The following is a 22,621-nucleotide window of genomic DNA, read 5'->3' as shown; positions in this document are numbered from 1 at the left end:
GGTTAATTTGTTCAACCTTGGCCCGCGGCTTTGTTCAGTTTTAAATTTTGGCCCACTCTGTTTTTGAGTTTGACACCCGTGGTCTAAACAGTGGACTTTATTCATGAAAATATGGAGAAGCTGCTAAGGTGTTTTTGATGGAGAAACAGCTGCAAGGAGACATCGTAGAAGTCCACGTTCCCAGGTAAATGCTGTGCATTATTATTACATTACTTCAAAAAACTATAGTAGTTAGTACTAAATTACCTTGTATTGTTTTATTACAAATATTTATCTAAAAATGTGTTTTTATTTTTAAAAGGCATGTTCCATGTTTAAAAAAGTGTGCTGTTTCGGGGGGCCGAGCACAAATTAAATTGATTTCAATTCATTTGGATGAGCGACAATTTGAGATTCAAGTGTTTTGAGTTAAGAGTTTTGTCACAGGACCAATGAAGCTCATAAGTTAAGGTACTCATAACTTGTCTATGAATATTTTCATTCATCAAGGTCATTGTCCTTTCAGGGCATTCAATGGATCGCAACTGGACTAGTCTAGAATGGTCTAGACTAGATGTGACCAATCTAAGTCCATGAGCACGAACTGATGAAGCCTACCCAGAAGACGTTTCGCCTCTCATCCAAGACAAACCAAACAGTCCAGTTGCAATCGATTGAATGCCCTGAGAAGTACACAACTTATTTTACCAGCAAAACAAGATGTCAAGAAAAGGGAATATACCATAGTGTAACTACAGATTATTTGACATATAAATAACAGCTGGTTCTAATGAAGAGGTGAAGCCAGAAGCGCACATACTTTCATGCACTCACTTCCGTTTAGGTTGAACAATGGAAGCACCCTGCTTCCTTAGTAACCGGATCACGGTATTAACTCAATAAACTGAGACAACATCAAATATTCAACCAGAAGCAGACATATTTCAGAGGACGTATGTACTTGTTGGTGACTGGATGCTCTTGTTGTAGCTCGCTGCAGAGGACATGGCCTGACCCAGAGTTTGGTTCGAACCCAAAGGAGCACCAGTGTTAGAAGAGCTTGCTCCTGAGCTTTGTTTGGACCTGGAGTCTTTGGCTGGTTTAGTCCACACCACACTTTCCATCACCTGCAAGGCAGCTCCTATCTTCTGAGCCATCTCTATGAGCTGTGACAAGGAAGAAACAACTTGAAGACAAAGCTCTGCTTTGGTTTTATTGAAAAAACGAAAAAAAAAAAAGTTTCGCACCTCTGGGTCAAACTCAAAGTTGTTACTGCTGTCTCGAAGCGTGTTGACTTTTCTCTCCATCTCCTGATACTGATCCAGGGCTCCCTTTTTGTCAGCGTGATTATAGAGAAAGATTGCAAAGTTCAGGTTGACCAGAGGGTTTGATCTGTGGGAGGAAAGAAATGAAAGGCTTGATTCTTCCAAGTCGCGGGGTGTGTGAGAGAGAACATTAGACAACTTACTGGTCTAGAATCACAGCTTGCTCGTACGCTCTGGTGGCATTTTCCACATCCTCCAAGTTGGTCAAAGCCACTGAAAGGCAGAGTTCCTTTAAATCAAAGGCTATGGAAACTTGTGGAAAAAAGCATAAAGGGCCTGATCTACTAACACCAGAATAACAAGTGCTATAGCGTATGCAAACTATAACATTGTGTGTACTATTAGTTGGCGTGTATGCGTATGATCTACTAAGACAAAGACAAGTACAATTAATAACTAGTAAAAATGTGGTGCAGACCACGGCTGTTTTTGCACATGTACCGGCTGTCACCATGGAGAAAATCATTTCCCTCAACATTTATGGCATCATATGCTCCAAACTATGGTGTTTTGTCACGTTTTTGACATGCAGCACATAAACATAATATGCACCACCTTTTCTGGGCTGTATTGAAGCGTGATGTATGCAAAAGATCTGAACAGAAACTACTGACAAAAAACATTAGTAAACGCAGACCGGTATGGCTTTGACGTGTAATGACAACGTCGCATGAACGAATACCCAAAATAGCACTACAATAGAAACCTTCAGGACGGAACGACTTAAGGTCTAAGGTAAGGTTTCTGGGCTATACGGAAGTATGATCTAGATAACAAGAACCTACTACCTAATAAGCTTTGCTTTTTCCGACTCATTTTCGGGCATGTTGTAATGATTAATATAAATATGATAAATATGTGATGTATCATACTGAAACTGTATACATGTTCGAAATAAACTTTTACCAACCAACCAACCAACTTTTGGCACGATGATAGTGCACTTTGGGAGACAATGCACGGTGTTGTGACGGTGGAAGGAATGATCCAGATGCAAGAAAATGCATATTGCAAGAAGTTGTGAAAAATTAAAACGTTTGTGAAAAATGAACATTATTAAAATAAATCGCCAGCATATGCCAACATGAATCAATTCATTTAATTTTAATCAGCGCCTCAAAGAGGACCTATTATGCAAAACCAACATTTCTTACCTATTGGTACCTGTTTTTGTGTATTTTGGATCTGCATACAGTAAGTCCCAAAAATGTTAAATCAAACCGTGGAGGCATGGCGAAGATATTTACAAAAAAATTCTTGCCTTCCTTCATACTTCCTCTAAAGGAGCCGTTTGGAATTTGCGCCAATAGCGACGTTTTACCCAATTGCGACGTCAGCTCATACATCTATATATTTATATATAAAGCGTTTGCGCGGTCCGCCATTGTAGTCCGCGCTGTAGTCAATAAGTTCCTTCTTTTTCTCTATCCTCTTGTTGTGGGGCCGACTGGCTCGTACATGCACATGCATCCTCCGCTGTTGCCATTTCGAACACAAAGTAGCATATAGTTCTAGCTTATATCTGTCAGTAGACTCGAAATGGAAGCTCTAAAAACTGGGGGAGAAGACGTAGTCGAGACACGTAAATAGGACCGCCCACAAAATGGCGTCTCCTGAAGAGACGGTCAGAAAGCAGCTTGAGAACGGTCAATAATTTATGCAAAATTTGGAGTGAAGAACCACCATTACATGTATGTAGACCACAATTAAGTGTTACATGTAGAAAAAAAATCATAATATGACCCCTTTAGGTCTTTCAGCCACTATAAGATTATAAAATTATATTACTGAGTAGACGATACATCTAGAATTGTTTTTAATCTCTGACATATGTCTCTGACAAATATGTTAGCACGCACACACGCACAAACACACAGCGGATTCTCTGTCCATGATCTGTCTTTGCAGTGCAATCCCCTCTTGTCTCACAGCCAGCATGCGTAACTATGCCATTTTGAACGCACATATTAAACATGTGTGGTATGTACATACATACTGTACATACATCCAAAACAGCAGCCACAGAACAGTTTCAGTCTTGATAAATCACATTGCGTGTCCTAAATGGTTATATTTACATCTCCTCCTCCCAGCATTGTGGGCGTTCTGATAATCAGCATATATTCTGCATATACATGAAGTCAGACCTGCTATTTGGATTATGTTCTCTATTTTGCCCATTTTAGAGATACAATCCTCTGCGCACGAGCTTAGTAGATCAGCTTGGCGTGCGCTATCCAGTTTGCACGTGTTTTAGTACACGCAAACCTGTATTAGATCAAGCCCTTACAGTATTAATACATCAGACTAACTACAGTTTCTCCAAGAAAAAAACAACAAAAAGTCAACATAGTGTGTGCTGGTACCTGCCAGCAGCATGTAGAGCTCGCCCAATCGGGGGCTCAGGTTGATGGCGGCGCTAAGGAAGTGGAAAGCAGAGGCATACTGCTGCATGGTCAGGTGTACCAGCCCCAGGTTGTACAATACTTTCCAGTCAAAAGGAGACAAGTAGTGGGCACGCTTCAGGCAGCTGATAGACTGTGAAAGAAAAGAAGATGCGCAAAAGATGTCAGTAGCTGAGAGAGGTGTGACATTCGCGAACAAATCAAATATTTTCAAGTGAACGATGAGAACCGATTTGCATGTTGCGAGCCGTTCTTTTGGGAACTGTTTTTTTATGCACTTTCAGATACAGTGTCACCCACCTGGTAATGGACTAGAAAATCAGTGCGAGTCAGAGTAAATGTAGCAGCATATGGATTAATCATTTGATTTGAATTCTTAATTTTTTTATTTAAATGTATTATAATTATTATTATTATTTTAAATTTGGATTGACTTTTCTGATTCATGGTTCTGAAGTAGTTCAAGCGTACACACACTAGGTAGAGTAATACAATTTTGTAGTCACATTTTTATCATGTCATAATTTTTATTCTAATTTATGTATACTTTTTATAAATACATGTTATTCTTTATTAGTACTTGTGTGTTGTTTCTGCATTGTTAAAATGCTCTTGCGTTATGTTTTTTTTAAATGAGGGAAAATTCATAACAGTGATTTCACTGTGAAAACATGGAGATAAGGCACCACCTTATGAAATGGTTACAATGAAAACCAAAAATGTTTTAAATTATAGCCAACATTTCAGGTTCACACCATCCATCCATACATCCATTTTCTACCGCTTATTCCCTTCGGGGTCGCGGGGGGCGCTGGAGCCTATCTCAGCTACAATCGGGCGGAAGGCGGTGTACACCCTGGACAAGTCGCCGCCTCATCACAGGGCCAACACAAATAGACAGACAACATTCACACTCACATTCACACACTAGGGCCAATTTAGTGTTGCCAATCAACCAATCCCCAGGTGCATGTTTTTGGAGGTGGGAGTAAGCCGGAGTACCCGGAGGGAACCCACGCAGTCATGGGGAGAACATGCAAACTCCACACAGAAAGATACCGAGCCCGGGATTGAACCCAGGACTGCTCAGGACCTTCGTATTGTGAGGCAGACGCACTAACCCCTCTTCCACCGTGCTGCCAGCATATGGATTAATCATTTGATTTGAATTCTTAATTTTTTTATTTAAATATATTATAATAATTATTATTATTTTAAATTTGGATTCACTTTTCTGATTCATGTTTCTGAAGTAGTTCAAGCGTACACACACTAGGTAGAGTAGTACAATTTTGTAGTCACATCTTTATCGTGTCCTAATTTTTATTCTAGTTTATTTATACCTTTTATAAATACATGTTATTCTTTATTAGTACTTGTGTGTTGTTTCTGCATTGTTAAAATGCTCTTGTGTTGTGTTTTTTTTAGATGAGGGAAAATTCATAACTGTGAAAACATGGAGATAAGGCACCACCTTATGGAATGGTTACAATGAAAACCAAACATTTTTTAAATTATAGCCATCATTTCAGAATAATTCACACCAATAGAGTAATATTTGTGTAAATTTAAATTATTCTGATCCACATATCGTATAACTACTTCCAGCGATTGTTTCATTTAATAAAAAATTAAAATAAAAACCGTAACAAAAAGATTTAATTACAACAAGCCAGTTTTTTGAACGGCTCTTTGAAAGGAACAGCTCTTCAATATCCAGCTCCTTTCAAAGAGCCATAAATCTCATCTCTAGTAGCTGACTGTTCGACAAGTATCGTAATAAAATATTACGCCCAAAAATAGCGAGCCTGTAAGAAGCATCCTCGTTATGTCTCGAACTTTATCTGGGATTCTTAAAATTTTTGACCTTGGGGCCCAACTTTTTCACAACAAAGGGGTCCGGGGCCCACTCAAATAATCATATTCACGTTTACGTTTATTGCCTGCTGGTCACTAAACACTGCAGGAAAGCAGCAACAGTGCGTCAAATACGGCTGCAAAATTATACTCTCACAAAAGAAAAGCAAGTTCTCTGGTAATTTATGAGATGGAATACAGCGACCCCCCGCGACCTCAAAAGGGACAAGCGGTAGAAAATGGATGGATTGATGAATATGTTTAGAAGTATGTATATATGTATTATTTTGATTGATTTTGTCATAAAAACTAACATCAAAACGATAGCAATTGCATGCACCGGAACACAGCCGCACATGTCTTTGGTAGCAATCAAAACTGTCTTTATACAAGATTCTGAACAACGGGCCCCCCGGCCACATAGTTAAGAAACACTGGAGTAATGCAAGCGCTACAATTCCAAATCAATTTGAGCCACACTGTTCTTAAAACACACAGTTTAAGTGAACCAGCCCATCATGTTAACACAACCACATTTTATGTAAAAATCCCTGCACTAAACTTCCTTCAGTCCATCCACACAGCACAAGTACTAAAAGATTATTGAGACTACACGCTTTGCGTGCACTGTGCATTTTTCTCCTACCATGCAATAATGATCTCAAGAATCCTGCATGCAGCAGCACAGAGTATTGAGGATTCCATTTTAACTCACAGACTACATCCTGTCAAGTAAAAGCTTTGATGCTGATCGGTGTATACATATTTCATCGAATTGAATTTTAACCAGTGTTTCCGATACATCAGAGGTCTCCAACCTTTTTTGCGCCACGGACCGGTTTAATGGAGGCATTGTTTTCACATCCCGGCAGTCCACGTGTGGAAGACAAATATAGCAAAAATAAGTGCATGAGAACTACAACTCACCATAACACTGAATTAGTGGGAGCCCTGGGCTTGTTTCTTTGCAATGAGATGGTTGGTTCCCAAGGACTGGGGACTGCTGATGGTAGTAATCAGCCTATGGCTACAATCTGTCACATTTATCATTAATGTGTATTGTATCATGCCACAAAGTTATCACGAATATAACAAATGGCGACTATGAATTTTATTATACATCTATAAACAAGCTTATTGGTGTATCTAGTGGGACAAGCAAAAGTTAAGTCGGAAAAAAAATATGGTTGTTTATGAAATATTTTATGTTTCTGTGTGCCCCGTTAGCAAATGCGTCACGGACCGGTGGTTGGGGACCCCTGCTATACATACATTTAGTTGTGGCGGTCCACTATGGATACATTTGGACTACCACAAATAGATTTGGTGCTATCTTTCCGATTGTCACTCATAAGCACATTAAAATGGGACTGTCTGTGGTTGTAGCTTGTCTTCGCAATGCTGTACAAATGGCCTTGCAGGAGAGATCAGTGTTGCCAATTTAGAGTTTAGGGGGGTGTTATTGAACAGTTTTTTAGAGACTGTAACATAAAACAACATATTGCTCTTCTCAACGTGCAATGGGTCACAATCTGATACTTTATCAATAGATTATAGAACTAAACATGTTTTCAGCAAGTAACTAAAGTAACATTTAATCAAGCTTATCTTATTACATTTTGCTAGTATTTTTAGAAATTAGTTTATTAAAAGTGTGGTATTTAAAGCTACTTACACTTTTGTTTTAACAAAATATTGTGGTCAGAGCGCATACTTGCCAACCCTCCCGGATTTTCCGGGAGACTCCCGAAATTCAGCGCCTCTCCCGAAAACATCCCGGGACGCCACGCCCCCTCCAGCGCCATGCGGACCTGAGTGAGGACAGCCTGTTTTCACGTCCGCTTTCCCACAATATAAACAGCGTGCCTGCCCAATGACGTTACAACTGTAGAATGATCGAGGGCGAGTTCTTGGTTTCTTATGTGAGTTTATTGTTAGGCAGTTTCATTAACGTCCTCCCGGCGCGGTAACAACACACAACAACAGCAGTCACGTTTTCGTCTACCGTAAAGCAGTTCGTCTGCCGTAAACAGCAATGTTGTGACACTCTTAAACAGGACAATACTGCCATCTACTGTACATGCATATGCGACAATAACATCTACGGCTTTTAGAGAGTGCAGTGCACAACTGCGCACACAACAAGGAGACGAAGCAGAAGAACAAGGAAGATACAGCCGTGGCGACGACGAGTAAGATGAAGAAATACGCTTGTAAGTTCCAAGCCGCAGTTGCGATTGGACCTGGATAGGCTCCGGGAAGAAGTAGTGGACTACCAAGTGCTTGGCAGTGAAGATCTTCTTCAGGAAGCAAAGATTGACCGGTTTTGGGCCATGCTAGGGAGAGATGGAAGATTCCATACTCTAGTGCATTTGATGCAAGCACTTTTGTGCGTGCCACACAGCAATGCATCATCAGAGAGGGTGTTCAGCATAGTTAGAAAAATAGTGACAGAGAATAGAACAAGGATGGACAATTCAACCCTTAACTCAACAATGAGTAGATGAGTGTTATGTGTGTGTATATGTGTAAATAAATGAACACTGAAATTTAAGTATTTATTTTATTTATATATATATATATATATATATATATATATATATACATATATATATATATATATATATATATATATATAAAATAAATATATATATATAGCTAGAATTAACTGAAAGTCAAGTATTTCTTATATATATATAAGAAATACTTGACTTTCAGTTAATTCTAGCTATATATATATATATTTATTTTATATATATATATATATATATATATATATATATATATATATATATATATGAAATACTTGACTTGGTGAATTCTAGCTGTAAATATACTCCTCCCCTCTTAACCACACCCCAACCACGCCCCCGTCCCCAACCACGCCCCCCCGACCCATCCACGCCCACGCCCACACCCCCCACCCCCGCCCCCCACCTCCCGAAATCGGAGGTCTCAAGGATGGCAAGTATGTCAGAGCGTAATATTTGAACAAAAGCGAAAACCCCTTTTAAATCATTTTCCCTTAAAGCCGTCCTTTGTGATAAGAACCAGAAAAAAAATATTGATCTGATTACTCTCGTATCGTTTATATTCATATAATATACTGGGTATCAATCGTATCGACATCTGGATCGATCAGCCCTACTTTACATCGAAACTTTAGCGGTTAGGTTCTTGTGTCGTCCTGCTTGGTGTGTGTGTGTGCTCGCCATTTCTTTTCCTCTAGTCCTCCGTACTTGGAATAAACTTAGTTTATTTTCAGTCATGATGGTAGAAGTATCTTAGAAGTGGCTTCACACTGTGAATAGATGACGCGTTTGTCAAATTTGAGGCGGTGGTCTGGTAAGACACGCCTGGAATTCATAAAACTCTTGCACATGTGTAACAAGGAATATGGAAATGTAATTGTGTCTCCGTGAATGTGCATCCCTTTTGAAGGAATCTTTCATAATGAGTACAATTTTAGCTATGTAAGCAATGGGACACAGCTGCGGTAAAGATGGGCTCAGCAGCTTATCAGCCGATCGCCATTTAGTTAAAGAAGATAAATATCAGCCCTGATCCTGCTCTAATTTCTAAGCATATTTGTTTTGCTTTTCATGTTTTGTACTCACCTTTTGTCTCTCCCAGAGCATCTAGAAAACTTAAAATGCACGTGCCTTATGGCTAATTATGCAAATTAAACTACGACAACACCCCCACCACACCCAATGTGTGGACATCCTCTCAAATCTTACTACAAACATTGCAGAGATACATTCTGTGCGGATGGATCTCACAGTCCAGTCACTGACATCTAACCAATCACTAACATGAATCCCTGTGGATGTTTTGCTCGAGTGAAAAGTATAAAAACACTTTTTTTTTTGTAGCTGTGAGTTTATTTATAGTTCATGCCTCAGCAGTTGGACGCGGGAATGTAAAGCGTACTTCAATACTTCAAACCCTACATATCACGAAATGTAATAAATACTGTCAAGAAAGTCAGGCTGCAGTGTCTATTTGAAGTCTCCTTGTTGACTTTGAATTACCAGTCAGCTCAAGTCTCAACTAATAAGCCTGAGTTGAGTGACATGTTTACATTGTAGGATGGATCTCCACGAGGGATTGGCTTGTGTTTATGTAATGCTGCTGACAGAGTGACACAGGTCCTACATATTTCATGAACATATTGCGTATGACAAACCAAGGATGAAAAGTCTGGGCTCCATTCGATGCACTACTTTCACTTAAAGATTAAAATGCTTAATCTATGTTTGGTACAGAGATAAGAGTAGTGAGATGTCTGATTTCTAACTAAGCTCTAAATCACAATTAAAATAAACACTGTCCTACTTTTAAACATCAAGAGATATGCAAACAATAATGTAGAACAATCGTACTGTTCCGGATAATTTTAGAGTAATGAGGACATATTAAAAAAGGTTCAAGCCACACCTTTTTATTCAGGCTTTTTACTGATCTCTTATGTTTTTTTTATTTTCTAATATATATATATTTTTTTTATTGTCTTATTTTCTATGTTATTTATTCTATTATTACTACTATTATTCTCTCAATGTTATGTTTTATTAATTTATTAATGTATTATTTGTATTTTATTTTTACATATATTTTGTAATATGTTTCCTGCAATTTTTTTTAGATGCCATTCATTTGAGTTATTCTCAATCCTCGGTGCCATGCCGTGTTTTATTTCTGTCACTCGAGCTGTGTGTGTGTTTGTTTGTATCTCTTTTTTTTCTGTAAAGCACTTTGTGTTGCCACTATGAATAAAGTTTGATTGGTTGACAAGAATATTACTTACAGCGACATACTTCTTTTTGCCAAAGAAGCACATGCCGATGTTGTTCCACAGAGGTGGGCTCTCAGGCACGGCACATGCTGCCACGCGGTACTTGTTCATGGCCACATCAAAGTCCCCGTGGGTCTGCATCATGCTGCCTGCAGCCAGGATGGCCTGCAAAATAAAAACAATCATTAGCGAGGTATTAGAGGAAGACGCGCCCTTTGAAAAAGGATGAAAGATGAAGCAGAGCTACCTGACAAGCAGTGTGACCTTTTAATTTTAAATGATTCAATGTGTTGCCATCAGATAGATTGACAGAAAAACAAAGTGTGTGTTTGAGAGAGAGAGAGAGTGTGTGTGTGTGTGTGTGTGTGTGTGTGTGTGTGTGTGTGTGTGTGTGTGTGTGTGTGTGTGCATGTTAGCACATACCTTATAATTGTTGGGGTCAAACGTGAGGGCATTTCCAAGGTGTTCAAAAGCTTTTTGGTATTTCCCAAGCTTCAAAAGAGGAACACATAACAATTTAGCTACTCCTTTTTGTACATGCCACCAGAATATAATTGAAGAAATGTAACTAAAGCGTAAGGTCAGACATTTAAACAATTTCACCTACGGAGAGAAAGAGGAGACCGAGAGTTGTCAGGAGTTCTGTATTCTCTGGAGAGAATCTGTTGGGAGAATGAGACAATTCAAAAGGGCAACAATGCCTGCTATTGTCCATAATAACTCTTGAGCAAACCTACTTAATATTCAGTGGATGAGCTGATTGTTCAATCAAGATCTGATTCAGCATAACAGTGACATATAAATTACAATATATACGAAATGGTAACGAGGGGTCCCATCAGTATTTAAATCAAGCTCAGTGTGGTACATCTCATTTAAGTAATACCAGTATTGAAGCACTTGATTAATTCATTTACTGCCTCCAGGAGGGAGCTATAATGAGCTCCATGACATGGATATCATATCCTTATTTACACTGACGCCTCATGTTTTAAATATTTAACATTTGAATAGAAGGAGGAAATGAACCAAGTTTATACAGAAGTAAAAAAGGCCCTCCAAGGAGAAAATGTAGGCTTGTTATAATTAGAGCAGTTAGCATACTTGCAAGAGGGAAACATGTCTCAAACCCCAATAATTTTAGGTTTATACAAATATAATAGCATAATTACTAGACGAGCGGTAGAAAATGGATGGATGGATACTAGCATAAAACGTTAGCATGCTCAGGTTTTCGTCTGACCTTTTAGAACAAAAAACAAGGTACCATTTTTATGACTTTTTGTTGAGTCATGTCTATGGATAATATTATTCATCCAGATCATTCAATCGATCGCAACTGGACTGTTTGGTTTGTTTTAGAAGACGTTTTGCCTCCCTTCCAAGTAGGCTTCATCAGGGTAGAGAACAGGGCCTCCATGTCGCGCTTTACCGATAACCCACACATACTGATCAATACCTACTTTTTGACTCGCACCACCCACTGGACCACAAACTGGGCGTTATCAGAACCCTACAACACAGATCTGATAATGTTCACACCCGCCCACAGTTCAAAGAGAAAGATCATAGGCATTTGAGGGAAGCCCTCAAAGCCAGTGGTTACCCCAGCTGGTCGTTTGTGAAAAGTACATCCAGTTCCAGAAGAAACAAGAACCGAGTGGATGAGGAGGGAAAAGTTGACATACGCAAAAATATTGTCATTTCATATTTATCAGGTCTATCTGAGAGACTCAGGAGAGTTTTATACCAACACAACATCCCCGTTCACTTTAAATCTGAGACAGACAACCTAAGACCGGACACCCCACACCCACAAAAACAATCTGGTGTATGATACTCAGTGTAATGATGAATGCACTAATTCATATATTGGGGAAACAAAATAACCAGTAAGCTGACACATGGCACAGCATAGACGGCCAAACTCTTCAGGCCAAGACTCAAGTCTACGTGCACCTCAGGGAGAAACTGCACTCCTGAACAGAGGAGGTGGTCTGTGACACTGCCTGTCTCCCACATACAACATCGTCCTTTCAACCATTCCTATAAGACTCAACAAATAACAGGAGTTAGAAACATTCTGGTCACAGATTCTCCTTTGTGCCATTTGCTGACAACTGAATGGAACGCTAACGTGGGTGATTCCAACTATTTTGGGTGATTCCGACTATTTTGGGAAGTCTGGTCGATCCACAGCGATCGTTCTGCCAAACAATACCTCAATGCTAACTAGGGGAAATTACACTTCAATGACTGTCGTTGGCTTCGACAAAAGGATTGCTCGTTTGCATTTCAACAGTTGTTTTTCTCACTACGATAGGGCAAAACCATCCTTGCCCAGGCACACCCTCCTGGTATTGGAGTATAAATATTTGTGAATTTGGCACCAGCCGCTAGACTAGATCTGACCAATCTGACTCTGAGGCTAGATCTGACCAATCTAAGTTAATTAGCATGAACTGATGAAGCCTACTTCGAAGGGAGGCGAAACATCTTCTAAGACAAACGAAACAGTCCAGTTGCGATTGATGGAATGCCCTGATATTTTTGTTGAGTAATTTTTAGTCCAAGCCACACACTGACTACTCTTAAAAACATTCAAGTGTTATTTAGTTGTGTTTTTTTGAGAATATTAATTGTTACTCAAATGTGAGGGCTGCAGTAAATTTTGTGAGACACTGTGCAGTTTTACAACTTCATGACTGATTTTTAGCTTTGTTAACAGGTGTTTTTAATACAAAGTCCAAAATTAAGCTCAACTTGAACCTACTCCAATGCTCTCTTGTAAACATCAATGGCCTTGTCGGTGTCGCCGGCCAGTAAATGAACCTTCCCTAGCATCAGTGAAGTCTTGTCGTGTTTGTTTAACTGGAGAGCAATGTTGAGCTGCTCCTCAGCCTGCGAGACAAAGAAAAGCTCAAATTATTTGGGGACGGTTACAATCGCTGCTTAAAAAAGGTTGATTTCATCAGCATACTCACATGTTTGAAGTCTTTGATGAAGAAATAGCACACTCCCAAATTGTGACTGATCTCCTGAAAGTAAGGAAAAGTCATATTTGACATGGGAAATAATATTTGAAAGGATCATTCCAACCCAGCACGTGTGAAATTGTGTGCACATTTGTCGTGAATGGGTGTTGCTAGACGGGATGGGTACCTTTTACATTTGAACCAATACGGTAACAATTCCCGGTACCCGGGAATCCATATAGGTACTCAACAGTATCAGTTTTCAATACTTTTGTGTGCGTTAATAAATGTTAATTGTTTAATAAACATTTTTTGTAACATTTAAAAATGAGCCGATTGTGATAACTGTGCTGTCCCGTTGTTATACCTTGTTTTCTTATTACATTTCTGAGTCTCAATTGCAAGTAATGCAGTTGCAATATCAAGACGTTAGATGGCAGTAGTGTAGTGTTGCCTCGCTAGCAAGTAGTCTTTGACAATAATTTGAATATGCCAGTCATTTTTTTGTTGAGTCTATAAAGTGTCTATACTGTATAGGCCTGAGATATTAAGATTTTAATACCATGCGCTAAACAGGGTGTGCAATCTATAACATTGCGTGTATTACTGGGCATGTTGCGTGTGATCTACAACCCCCGTTTCCATATGAGTTGGGAAATTGTGTTAGATGTAAATATAAACGTAATACAATGATTTGCAAATCCTTTTCAACCCATATTCAATTGAATGCACTACAAAGACAATATATGTGGTGTTCAAACTCAAACTTTGGTTTTTTTTTGCAAATAATAATTAACTTAGAATTTCATGGCTGCAACACGTGCCAAAGTAGTTGGGAAAGGGCATTTTCACCACTGTGTTACATCACCTTTTCTTTTAACAACACTCAAACAATTGGGAACTGAGGAAACTAATTGTTGAAGCTTTGAAAGTGGAATTCTTTCCCATTCTTGTTTTATGTAGAGCTTCAGTCGTTCAACAGTCCGGGGTCTCCGCTGTCGTATTTTACGCTTCATAATGCACCACACATTTTCGATGGGAGACAGCTCTGGACTGCAGGCGGGCCAGGAAAGTACCCGCACTCTTTTTTTTTACGAAGCCACGCTGTTGTAACACATGCTGAATGTGGCTTGGCATTGTCTTGCTGAAATAAGCAGGGGCGTCCATGAAAAAGACGGCGCTTAGATGGCAGCATATGTTGTTCCAAAACCTGTATGTACCTTTCAGCATTAATGGTGCCTTCACAGATGTGTAAGTTACTCATGCCTTGGGCACTAATGCACCCCCATACCATCACAGATGCTGGTTTTTGAACTTTGCGTCGATAACAGTCTGGATGGTTCGCTTTCCCTTTGGTCCGGATGACACGATGTCGAATATTTCCAAAAACAATTTGAAATGTGGACTCGTCAAACCACAGAACAGTTTTCTACTTTGCATCAGTCCATCTTAGATGATCTCGGGCCCAGAGAAGCCGGCGGCGTTTCTGGATGTTGTTGATAAATGGCTTTCGCTTTGCATAGTAGAGCTTTAACATGCACTTACAGATGTAGCGACCAACTGTATTTAGTGACAGTGGTTTTCTGAAGTGTTCCTGAGCCCATGTGGTGATATCCTTTAGAGATTGATGTCGGTTTTTGATACAGTGTCTGAGGGTTGGTTTCCGGCCATGCCGCTTACGTGGAGTGATTTCTCCAGATTCTCTAAACCTTTTGATGATATTATGGACCGTAGATGTTGAAATCCCTACACTTCTTGCAATTGCACTTTGAGAAACGTTGTTCTTAAACTGTTTTGACTATTTGCTCACGCAGTTGTGGACAAAGGGGTGTACCTCGCCCCATCCTTTCTTGTGAAAGACTGAGCATTTTTTGGGAAGCGGTTTTTATACCCAATCATGGCACCCACCTGTTCCCAATTAGCCTGCACACCTGTGGGATGTTCCAAATAAGTGTTTGATGAGCATTCCTCAACTTTATCAGTATTTATTGCCACCTTTCCCAACTACTTTGTCACGTGTTGCTGGCATCAAATTCTAAAGTTAATGATTATTTGCAAAAAAAAAAAAAGTTTATTAGTTTGAACATCAAATATGTTGTCTTTGTAGCATATTCAACTGAATATGGGTTGAAAATGATTTGCAAATCATTGTATTCCGTTTATATTTACATCTAACACAATTTCCCAACTCATATGGAAACGGGGTTTGTACTAACACTGAGTGTACAATTCGAAAGTGGCGCAAACCCCCTTTTTTAAATGAGGATATTGTGTGTACTATATATGCGGGGCATCACCACGGAGACACTCGATCATTTACTGAGCATTCATGTTATTTTATCTTATCTGTGGCGTTTGCTGTGTTTTCAAACATGCAGGAGACATATACCCCTTTTTATGGGCATTTTAGACACAGTCCAAAGTGCCTCTACAACGGAACCCACTTGTTTTTCAGTGCTCAAGGTGCGCACATGAAAGAGAGGCTGCACTTGCTGGTGCTCAAGTCGCAAAATATGCATACTTTAAGAAAAAATGTGCATATAGGAGATATGGTAACATATATTATAAATGAAAAAAAAAAACGGCAGCAGACACCAAACGCATCAGTTAAATTTGTTTTAATCAGCACCTTAAATCACCTAGCATGCAGTGTAAAATTATAAAAAGATGTTGCTGGATAGACTATATGTCTCTGCAGAAATATGTTTATTTCTGACAGACCATAAAATATGTTGACACACGTATGATGGAGGATTCTCTGTGAATCGTCAGTCTTTGCAGCGCGAGCACCGAGTGTGTGCCCGTTTGAACGTACTTTTCAGACATGATAAATACAATGCTAAATACTGCTCGCAAAAAGGTGATGAGTGCTGATTAATCACTCATCATTGTATAATATATTTGCATCTTCTCCCAGTATTGAGGGCGTATTGATGATCAGCATATATTCTGTATAGTATTTCAGACAGAGATGCAAAATGTATTGCACAAGTTTAGTAGATCAGCTTTGCGTGCACTATCAAGTTTGCACATGTTTTAGTAAACGCAAACCTTCAGTAAGTCAGGCCCTGAGTGTTGTATTTATCACACACCAGGTGTTTGATTGCAATTTGCATTTTAGTTGTAGCATTCATTACCAAATTTGGAGGTGTTGAAATTGCCATGTAAAATCGCTAATGCTAATAAGTAGCATGTATATGGCAAAGCTAAAGTAATTTAGCATCAAGCAAAAGCATTTTGGAAAAGTGGAGCCTTATTTTACATCGAGTGCTTGTTGATTTCGGAAATTGCAACATTACCTAGAGTCTGCTGTGAGTGCTGCTTGAGTGCTTGTTTTCTCGCCCAGAGTTTGAGGCGGTGTTTAGTCTGCAACTGGACATGATGTCATGGGCAACAAAGGTATCAAAAAATATTGCAGCATTTGTTTTTATGTAAATCGATACCCGGTAGTACCGACAAAATTTGGTCAGTGCCTATAAAAGTAACGATTTCGGTACCCATCCCTAGTTGCGAGAAGAGTGTTTTTTCTGCAAGCAAGCATGTGGCGTTAAACAAAGATTGTGTATGTGCATTACAAAAAAGGAGCTATAAGGCTGGTAAACACACTGTTTGTAAAATTTCATGCTGTGAAGTTCATGGATCTGGTTCAACAAACTGTAGATACACATCACTGCAAAACGGATCTGAATAGTTTGGCAAGCCTAATGGTGCAGATGTTCTTTGATAAAACAGGGTTCAACTGGGGGTGAGTGTGGTCATTTATATTCAAATATGGGGAGAGTATATTGAAAGAAAAGCCTTATGAATCTTGACAACAACTAGTGTGTAGTACTATGTACTAGAAAATTATTACATATAAGTAAGTGTCTGTTTTGTGGTACCCAGTCTTTCTGGTTGAGCCTTGCAGCTTCATTGTAGAATTCAATGGCTGCTTTGTGCTTTCCCAGTAAAAATCTGCAAGAAAAACACAACAACAATCCATGTGAACGTTGCCATCTTAACAGAGCATTTTTTTCAACTTTTTTGACAGCCCTGGTTGAACTTCTAAATCTTTCCCTTTAAGTATGAAGTAATGCTGAATTCGAACTCACAGAGATCTGGCCACTTGCTTCAGATTGTCAGGGCTGCTGGGATTAAGTATGGCACAGCTCTGAAACAGCTCAAGGGATTGTTGGATCTTGCCCTCGAGACGCAAGATTAGTGCTGTGCCATGAAGTATAAAGACAAACAAAAAGGAGATTTAATTGCACATTAAATATCTTAGGAACAGCAAGAGGTCCAAAGAGGAGCATGTCAGCACATCTTAGGGACCAAGTTCCACAGATAGCTCATTTGAAGCTGCTTGTGTTAAGATCCGGCTCACCTTGAACATATATGGCATATTCACACATCCCATTAGTCTCCTGCAGCTGCTCTTTGATTATTGCCTACGCAGAGAGGACGAAAAAGTGAATTCAAGAGTAAAATGATGATTTAGGGAGGGAAACTGTTATGATGGATGCCTTACAAGGCCCAATAAAGTGAATTGAACCACAGTAGGTATGCAAGCAATTGTTATCATCACTGAGTTTATGTATATATTGAGACAGTACACATGCGCACTTAGAGAAATCAGAAGATCGAGAAAAATGTCAGCCATTTTAGGTCTCCCATACATTAATTTATTTGTGGCGCCCCACAATGAATACAGCATGGACGCCACAACACTGCGCTGTTTTGTAGTTGCTGCGTTTTTCTTTGTTTCTTGCATTGAACAAAGAGCATAGTCTACCAAGTCAAATTCGTTGTGTCTTACACGTTCTTACTTACGTACTTATCTGATTCTGATCTAAATTACCACCAATAGATTTTACGCTACTTACTAGCTTTCACTCATAAACTAATTATAATGGGATTGCCTATAAATGTAACTTGTCGTTCCAACGCGCTACAGTAGATTAAATTCTAATTCAGCATCTCAACACAGGAAGGGAACTTTTCTTTTAAATGTTGCCTATCATTTACAATTCCTATGTGAGACAAGAACAAATATTTTTTTCTTCTTTTTATACATTCTAATTTGTAAAATACGGCAAGTACGAGGTGGCTCACAATGCACATACCGTATTTTTCGGACTATAAGTCGCAGTTTTTTTCATAGTTTGGCCAGGCTCCAGTGCGACTTATATATGTTTTTTTCCTTCTTTATTATGCATTTTCGGCAGGTGCGACTTATACTCCGGTGCGACTTATACTCCGAAAAATACGGTAGTAGGTATAATCTATTGCGCCCATAAAACCCCTCTTAAAAAACACTTAAAACCCACCAACAATACTCCATTTCCATCTTGTGAGCAGAATATTAACCAAGTATTAACAATATTGTTTTTATAAGTGCTAACACCGACGAACAACTGATGATCAGAGAGAGGTAGCTAGCTTTATGCAGCTATTTACGTACTTAAGTGCTGCATCGCCTCTGGTGAAAGTTAATTCTAGATTAAAAATCATGCATTCCACTTGTAGAGGGTTGTGTGCATAAACAAAAAAAAGTTGGTCAACTTTGACATGCAGTTTAGACCCGGAGATGGCCCACCTTTTATATTAAAGAGGAATATATGAACATCCCATCAGTCAGCATCTCAGTGAGAGCAGACATTGTACAGAAAGTGATTTTCTATTTTATTTGTATTTGTTTTTTTAGCAATTAACAATACTGTGACTTGCTCCTCATATTCAGGCTTAAAAAGACAAGGTTCTGGATCATCATTTGTCACAAAGTAGTCTTTGTTGTCTCTACTGAAGCCTGTCATTAGTGGTAGTTGCTGTTGTATAATAGCGAATGTTGTGATGCGTCTGGGGAATTAATTCTCCGCCGTATGCTTCAAATGATCAAAATACATAAATATTATATGTTGTTATGAATGTGCCTGTAACTACATTACATATATACTTACAGCGTGCATATAAAACAATGGTGGAGGTTTTTGGAATGTTTTTAGAGCGCTTTAAAGGCAGAATAGAGGGACTCCCATTGACTCCATTGTTAGCAGAATTGCTAACGTTTATTTACGAGTTGGGAGTGCATTAAAAAAAAAAGTGTTCTTGTCTTACTTGTGAAGGATAGACAAAATTTCCCAAAAAGTGCAGTTCCCCTTTAAGTCGAGGGGGAGAATTCAGCGCGGCCAGAATCCACGCAACTTTATGTGGGCTCTGTACCGAGGATGTCGTTGTGGCTTGTGCAGCCCTTTGAGACACTTGTGATTTAGGGCTATATAAATAAACATTGATTGATTGAACTGTGCAGATGTTTCAATTTAAGCACATTGGAGAATAGGACCCTCGGTTTGCCAGAGAATTTAGAACAGTGGTTCTTAACCTTGTTGGAGGTACCAAACCCCACCAGTTTCATATGCGCGTTCACCGAACCCTTTAGTGAAAAATAAAATGGTTTATTTTCCAATTCAAGACAAAGTTTTATGTTTTTTTACTGGTACACAAAATGAACCGTGCATGAACATCACCTTGTTCAAAGAACAAAACCAACACATTGCATAAACTCACAACAAATTACACACCTGCAAATCAGATGGAAAATTAGAGGGAACATTGTTCCGGGGTATCCATAATACACCGATAGGGAGAAGTTTTTATTTACAGGATGAGTCGGGTTTGTCTTGACCTCCGTGGCAGATGCTCCGCCGAACCCCTGAGGCCGACTCACCGAACCCCTAGGGTTCGATCGAACCCAGGTTAAGAACCACTGATTTAGAAGAAGCATGAGGAAGGATCAGTGTTGCCAACTTAGCAAGTTATACATAGCGACTATTCAAAACCTTCTAGATTCTGTTTTTCTGGTCTCATTGGAGACTTTTGGAAACTAACACGAAAGCATAATTCACTCTTCTTAGCGAGCAGCTGGTGCCGGTGCCTTGTCCGTGGCATAAAAAAACACAAAAAAGAGACAGAAAAAAGTTCATTAAGTTCATTAAGTTAATTCGTGTTTTTGCTTTTCATTGTTCTTTGTCGGTCTCCCAACGTGTCCATAAAAACAACATGCACATGTGTCATGGTCAATTATGCTAATTGGCTAGCTGCACTACCACAACTACATTGCAGCCCTGCGGGAAAAACAGGATAAAGAGACAAATTAAAGGCTCTGCAGTTCATTTTTTGATTTGAGTGTGAACCAGTAGTTCACAATATTGAACTTTTTGACAACATTTTCACATTTTATAAATATTGAATTTGGGGATTTTATTAGCTGCAAGCTATAATCATGAACATTAATAAACTAAGAAATATAGTCTTAAAAGATATCACTTAGTGTGTAAAATTCTATAAATATGAGTTGTACTTTTGGAACGACTAAAACCTAGCTTTCAAAAATATTGTAATTGACTGAGATGCACCTGTATAAGGCAAAGCATACCAAAACTGCCTTACCTTACAGATTTCATAGTCTTTACGTATATAGTGCTGGTGAATCAGCCAATTCTTTCTCTCCATAATAGGGAGCTCTGGAGCTGAAAGAAAGAATATGATTAAAGGACTAGAATTGTAAAAAAAGATCCTAACCATTTTCCATTGATGTCTTTGTCGACGGCTGACTGATTCATCCTTAGAGTGCGCACCTTTTTGCAGACATTAATACATCGCTGAGCCAGAGCCACACGGCCAACCGCCAGTTTCAGCTTGTAAGCGTTTTTTTCCCCCGCCGCTCGCTCTATTTGAGACCATTTTCAATTCATACGCTTCTAATTTGTGTGATGAATAAATCATCCACCACCCTTGTGAAGGCAATCGACAATTAGCATACTGCTGATGGTAACGCAGCGTTAATAATCTACAATCAACCCACCAGCTATGTTGAAAATATTGCCTCATAATGCATTAATTTCATTTCAAGGGTCTTTTAATGCTTCAGCAGGTAGAGTAAAACTGCTCGTTGCCTGGGCAACAATGTCTCTCACAAGTCAGGCGCTCGTGACAGAACACACAGGGAAAATACCGGGCTGGATGAAAGAGCAACCGTTATTAGAAATGGTAAAGTACCCAAAAGAAGGGTCCATAGTCTTTCCAGTAAAAGGCATTATTTGTCTTACAAGCAAACATGTATAATTAATATTCAAAGAAATGTTGCGCCGACTACCATCCTTCCAAGTCTAAAAATAAGATTAGTGAATTAGTGAAAAATAAGATTTAGCAATGTGAAAATAAGTGCTCAGTTTCAAGTCTATGGGGTGCTGAATGTAACAATTCAATCACATCCAGTTGACACGCTTGCTTTAGGTCTGCTTTAAAGAGTATGTTTTCAGTGGACTAGAAGATCAAAACAGAAGCACAGTGAGCGCAAAGTCAGCATTTGGCCAAGGGTTCAACTCCAGCAATTGGCAATATGCACCCCTATTTTATGTTACTTTTCAATCTTCCATCTTCATTCCTTTTCTTCACAGCATGGCATCAAAGATATGACTGTGTCTTTGCGTGCTGAGAGGCATGGGAATAGTGGGATATTTGCATATTTTCTATAGCTTTACACTTGGCGAGACATTTAGAATTAACATTTAAATTTTAAATTAGTTTTAGTTTAGTTTTACACCTAACATTGATATTAAAATTTTAAAAAATGTAGATATGACATTTATATTTAGATTTAACATTTAGATTTTACATTTAATATTTAGATTTAACATTTATATTTATATTCAACATTTAGATTTAAGATTTGCATTTAACATTTATATTTAACATTTGCATTTAACATTTATATTTAGATTCAACATTTATATTTAAAATGTATATTTAACAATTATATTAAACATTTAATATTTATATTTAACATTTATATTTATATTCAACATTTAGATGTAACATTTATAATTACATTCAATATTTAATATTTGGATTCAACATATTTATATTTAACATTTATGTTTAAAATGTGACATTTATCTTGAACATTTATATTTAACATTTATTATAGAGATTTCTGCGATGAGGTTGCGACTTGTCCAGGGTGTACCCCGCCTTCCGCCCTAATGCAGCTGAGATAGGCTCCAGCACCCCCCGCGACCCCGAAAGGGACAAGCGGTAGAAAATGGATAGATATAGAGATTTAAAATTTATAATTACAATTAACATTTATGTTTAACATTTATAATTAGATTCAACATATTTAAAGTTAACATTTAGATTTTTATTCCACATTTCCCCTGCGATGAGGTGGGGACTTGTCCAGGGTGTACCCCGCCTTCCGCTCGAATGAAGCTGGGATAGGCTCCAGCCATTCCCGCGGTCCCG

The 22,621-nt window shown here is 38.7% G+C and overlaps 1 protein-coding gene across 1 annotated transcript in view; it reads right to left on the bottom strand.

Annotated features, from left to right (window-relative positions):
• The window catches only part of bbs4 (Bardet-Biedl syndrome 4), a 35,580-nt gene that overhangs the window by 4,109 nt on the left and 8,850 nt on the right, over window positions 1-22,621 (bottom strand). Inside the window, exons 3-15 of the mRNA XM_061975373.2 lie at window positions 20,765-20,844; window positions 17,703-17,766; window positions 17,431-17,542; window positions 17,221-17,293; window positions 13,349-13,402; window positions 13,138-13,265; window positions 10,972-11,026; window positions 10,788-10,856; window positions 10,377-10,529; window positions 3,671-3,842; window positions 1,448-1,517; window positions 1,227-1,371; window positions 941-1,145 (exon numbers count right to left, since the gene is read on the bottom strand). Of these exons, the coding sequence (XP_061831357.2) occupies window positions 941-1,145; window positions 1,227-1,371; window positions 1,448-1,517; window positions 3,671-3,842; window positions 10,377-10,529; window positions 10,788-10,856; window positions 10,972-11,026; window positions 13,138-13,265; window positions 13,349-13,402; window positions 17,221-17,293; window positions 17,431-17,542; window positions 17,703-17,766; window positions 20,765-20,844 (1,380 nt within the window). The remainder of the gene's footprint in view (window positions 1-940; window positions 1,146-1,226; window positions 1,372-1,447; window positions 1,518-3,670; window positions 3,843-10,376; window positions 10,530-10,787; window positions 10,857-10,971; window positions 11,027-13,137; window positions 13,266-13,348; window positions 13,403-17,220; window positions 17,294-17,430; window positions 17,543-17,702; window positions 17,767-20,764; window positions 20,845-22,621) is intronic.

The sequence above is a fragment of the Nerophis lumbriciformis genome, linkage group LG15, assembly GCF_033978685.3.
Source record: "Nerophis lumbriciformis linkage group LG15, RoL_Nlum_v2.1, whole genome shotgun sequence".
In the NCBI taxonomy this organism is placed as follows: domain Eukaryota; kingdom Metazoa; phylum Chordata; class Actinopteri; order Syngnathiformes; family Syngnathidae; genus Nerophis; species Nerophis lumbriciformis.
This window is presented reverse-complemented; position numbering and strand designations above follow the sequence as displayed.